General features: G+C 50.9%; 1 protein-coding gene across 1 annotated transcript; it reads left to right on the top strand.

Moving 5' to 3' along the window:
• Window positions 1–2,246: 2,246 nt before the first annotated feature.
• Window positions 2,247–4,256, top strand: irf2bpl (interferon regulatory factor 2 binding protein-like; the record flags this gene model as incomplete). The annotated part of the gene is made up of 1 exon (XM_080532944.1): window positions 2,247–4,256. The coding sequence occupies one exon, from the start codon at window positions 2,247–2,249 to the stop codon at window positions 4,254–4,256; it is 2,010 nt and encodes a 669-aa protein (XP_080389070.1).
• Window positions 4,257–4,945: the final 689 nt, after the last annotated feature.

Here is a 4,945-nt window from a genome sequence, read left to right as displayed (position 1 = left end):
CTTCATGTTTTTTAATTGCCTCCATGTGTCCAGAAGGCTGGTAACAGAGCAGGCACTGTACGCAGCGCGCTTTGATTTCCAGTAAAAGCCGTAGGATATTTCCGTACATTCGACTGCCGTGTGAGATTGAGCTCCGCACACACACACTCACACCGAGCAAGGTTCTAAATGGGGAGTACATGGCACAAACACAACATTTCTCTCTCTCTCTTTTTTCTTTTTCTTTTTTTTTCTGTCGTTTTTTTGTTTTGATTCTGTTGACTGATGATGGCCGTCTCTTTCATTTGGCCTGCGCGGTCCCAGTCCCAGGCTCGGGAGCTCGGAGAGGCTTGGAGCTCGGACAGAGAGAGCAAACGTGTCCACAACAACCAGCTCGTCTGCTGGGTAGTCATTCAGCTGCCTCTGACTGGCACCGGCTCTGAAGAAACACATGAATCGTCTGGGCCCCGTTCTGTTGATCCAAGCCAAGCCTCGCCTCTTCTCCCATGGAGCTGGCAGGAGTGTAGAATGTTTCACCGCTTGCTCGTTATGTTGTTGTGTGTAGATGATTTTAAGGAACTTATCCACTAGTTTGCAATTTTAAAGTGCATCTATTTCTGGGCCAAGGCTTTTGCCTGGGGGGGTCGTTGATAGGGCATGAACTGTGTTTGGTCAGGTGTTGCAACATTACATCAGCACATTACTTATCTATCGCTTCCAAGGACATGGTGTTTTTTTCCCGAGGTATCTACTCCTCCAAGCCCAGTATTTGTTGCTACGCAATTCCCCAGTGCAGCCCAGTAGCCTTGTCACTAACGTCACGGGCCTGGGGCTGCTGGGTGGTTAGAGGGGGGGGGTGAGGTGAATGCTACATTGTTAGGAGACGACAGCCCAGCAGGTCCTCTGGGCCAAGGCCATACTTGGTCCCCTCCTGGCCCTGGTCCCGGTCGGGCCTGGATGGAAACACACCAGCAGTCTGTGCCAGCGCTATGTGGAGAGAGAGAGAGAGAGACTGCTGCAGTAAACCACTTTACTCCCTCCCTCCCTCCGCTCTACCCTGTTTTTCCTCTCTCGCTCTCCTTCTGCCCCCCTCTCTCTTCCTTTTGCTCTCTCATCCCCCCCCCCCCCCCTTCCCCTCCCCCCAGGGTAAAATGTTGCCCTGCCTACTGGGTGTTGTTAATCAGGAAAGGAGACGGGGGAAATGGGGGGGAGGATCGAGGGTCAGGGGGAGGGGGAGCAGGAGCAGACTGTCCTTGTCTGCGCATTAGGTAAACAACATGTGGGTCGGGAAAACCCCGTCCAGCTCAACTACCTCGACTGTAACTGCTGAGAATACTGCAGACCCGTAAAGAGAGAGCGTTGTTTTTGTGTTTGTGTTTTCACCTAAGTGTTTTATATTTTCCCTGATATAAATGAAATCATTCTTTTCTGCTCGTTTTACCAGCACACATGCCTCTTGAGATAATTGCGTGTCAGAATAACATCGTAACGTTCGTATTGTGAAATCCGTATCGAATTACTCGATGAATATTTAGATGTACTCGTTTGAATCATTTGATGAATATTTATGAACTGTATTGTTGCTATTCTTGCAGCGCGCAAGCGTGTGTGAACCATTTCAAATAGAATCGTTAAATTGCTCCGTTATGGCTTATTTGATTTTGCTGACATAAGCAAAAATATAACATTAGTATTACGACCTACAGAAATGTTCATACGCAATACTGAATGCTATTAATATTTGCTATTGTATATGATATTGATAGACCTTGTTATTATTAGGTGGTATGATAAATCAAATGACAATATTGTGGAAACCGCGCATTCAGTCATTTGATGATAATGCTGCGCGTACAGCTCGCTCTCTCCGCTCGCTCTGTCCATTCAGAAGATGAGGAGGGAGGGAGTGGTCTGAGCCTGCGCGTTCGGAGAGCAACAAGTGGCATGTCATTTGTTTCAAAGGAACTGCGGAACGTGGTGCTGACGTCACCGCTCCAGCCAGGTGGCATTCCACACGGAGAGAGCGAGACGTGGAGGCGCAATCAACATTCCCAATCAGAACCCAAGTCAGGATGTAAGGCGCGCGCGTAAAGCTAATTTCAGCCCTGCAACCTCACCACAACACAGCTCGTCTCTGGCATCGCAAGAGGAGGAGAGGGTAAAGAGGAATTCTTCTTTTGTGTGTTGGGGAAACATTCACGGACTGAAAAAAATAAGAATTGCAAAAACAAGTTATCTGGGAAAAGAAGACCAAGGGGACATTCAACATGTCTTCTGCACAAGTATCTTCGTCTCGGAGGCAGTCATGTTACCTCTGCGATTTACCCCGCATGCCGTGGGCTATGATTTGGGATTTTACAGAGGCAGTCTGCAGAGGTTGTGTGAATTATGAAGGCGCGGACCGCATCGAGTTCGTTATCGAGACTGCACGCCACCTCAAACGTGCACACGGATTCCAAGAGGGGAGATCCCCCGGTCCACCGCCGCCGCCCATCGTGAAAACACAGGCGGCGATATCCGCCAAGGAGACGGTGCAGCTCAACCATGTGGACGGACCGTCCAAACAGCAGCAGCAGTCGGGGATGGACCGCTACTCTCTCAGCGCGGACAGACCGCGGTTTGACTATTCAAGTATTGGCGCCCACAGCAGCAGGCTGCCGAACGGACTCAGCGGTCCAAATGGGTTCCCCAAACCGGACGACGGACCCCCAGAACTCAACCGACAGAGTCCGAACTCCCGTCGGAGCCACGGTCTGGTTGCGGTCCCCGGACAGATGAATGTGCCCCCGAACCTTCTCCCCCAGACCATGCTGAACGGCCCCCCGTCGGCGGCGGCCATAGCCCCGCACAGTCTGGCCAGCCGACCCCCTCCCCCGCCCATTGTGGGACCCGCTTTGTCCATGGCCTCGCAGTCCATGTCCGAGCAGGGCAAACGACCCGGGTCCGTGTCCAGCACCGACCAAGAGAGAGACCTGAAGGAGAAGCAGCGGAACGCAGAGTCGTTGGCCGAACTCAGTGAAAGTTTACGGAACAGGGCGGAAGAGTGGACAAACAAACCCAAAATAGTGAGAGACACTCTGGTTACACTCTGTAATAGCTCGCCGTATGATGTGAGGTTTAAAAAGGATCATTCTCTGGTCGGCAGGGTTTTCGCTTTCGACGCAGTGTCCAAGCCTGGCATGGACTACGAGCTGAAAATATTTATTGAGTATCCAAGTGGATCTGGGAATGTGTTTTCCAGCGCGTCCGGGGTCGCCAAGCAGATGTATCAGGACTGCATGAAAGACTTTGGCAGGGGGCTCTCCTCGGGCTTTAAGTATTTGGAGTATGAGAAGAAGCATGGGTCTGGGGACTGGCGACTGCTGGGCGATTTGCTACCCGAGTCGGTGCGTTTCTTCAAAGAGGGGCTGGGTGCTGAGATGTTGCCACAGCCCTACATCGATGCCAGCTGCCCACTACTGCCGACCGCGTTGGTCAGCATACCCCGGGCCTTGCCCTCGGCGAGCGGACAGAGGACTGGCGTGCGGAAGCGTAAAGCCTCCCCGGAACCGGACTCCGCGGAGTCAGCGATGAAGCTGTCCGAGGAACAGCAGAGGCAGCAGTGGATGGCCAGCCAGAGCGAGGCGCTAAAACTAACAATGGCGTCCGGGTCATTCGGTGCCTCTCACGGGGGACCCCCGCCGCTCGGACCTGGCCACTCGGTTCACTCCAGTCGCGGCACACCCCCCGAGTCCGCGCCCCAGAACGGACAGTCTCCAATGGCTGCGCTCATGTCCGTGGCAGACACACTGGGTAACGCGCACTCTCCTAAAGACAACAACTCGGTCCATTCCACCACATCCACCAGACACAACAGCAGCAGCCCGGTGTCGCCCGCCTCCGTGTCCGGGCAGAGGCGTCTGGCTTCCCGCAACGGAGAGCTAAATCTATCCGGGGCGCCCTCCCAATCCAGCGCCCACTCCGCCATGGACCAGGGCCACCCGCAAAACATTCCAGACTCGCCCATGGCAAACAACGGACCTCTGTGTTGCACCATTTGCCACGAACGCTTAGAGGATACGCATTTCGTTCAATGCCCGTCCGTTCCCAACCATAAATTCTGCTTCCCGTGTTCTCGGGAGAGCATCAAAGCGCAGGGAGCGACTGGGGAGGTGTATTGTCCCAGCGGAGAGAAATGCCCCCTGGTAGGTTCGAACGTGCCTTGGGCGTTCATGCAAGGTGAGATAGCCACGATATTAGCCGGGGACGTGAAGGTAAAAAAGGAGAGGGACCCCTAGAAACATGCTTCCCCCTCTTAGAAACGTGAATTTTAGTCGAATACAGTATATATACATGTGAATATTCCAACTGACAAAAATAGTCAATGTACAGTCCAGAGAAATAGTTTTTTTCTCTCATATCCCTGTTTTGAAACAAAGGAACGGTACAGTATGTGATGTCACATAATTTTCAGGAGGGTGTTTTGACGGGTAGTGTTGTCCTGTATGTGGATGGCAGTCAGTGTTGGAGTGAGAAAGCACTTAGTAATCACAGCTGCGGAGTGTCCCTCGGATGCACTTCTCTCATCAAATGGCCAGTTTAATCTCCCAGTGAATATATGTCTGTAAAATGAAACTACATATAGAAACATTTCATAACAAGTAAACTTTTTTTTATTTTTTTTATACGAAATCGCTGATTTAATCAATTGGGTATACGAATAATTTTGGGGACTTTCGTTTATTTGGGTTTTCATATGTATTACTTTGAAATATGTTTTGGTTTTTGCTTTCAGCGATATCTCTTTTCTTCTTCTTTGTGATCTGAAATATTTTACGACGTTGTTATTAATTTCTCTTCCCGTTTGCTTTTGAAGATGCACGGACGCTTAAAGGTAGAGCAAAACGCTGTACATGAACGTAAACTGTTTGTTTATACATTTCTGTAGTGACAGAAGACTTGTAACGTGCCTTGGAGCTGAGTAAAT

This window comes from Nansenia antarctica, assembly GCF_963989245.1.
Source record: "Nansenia antarctica genome assembly, chromosome: 1".
NCBI lineage: Eukaryota > Metazoa > Chordata > Actinopteri > Argentiniformes > Microstomatidae > Nansenia > Nansenia antarctica.
The sequence above is the reverse complement of the archived record's forward strand: the minus strand, read 5'-3'. Positions and strand labels throughout refer to the sequence as shown.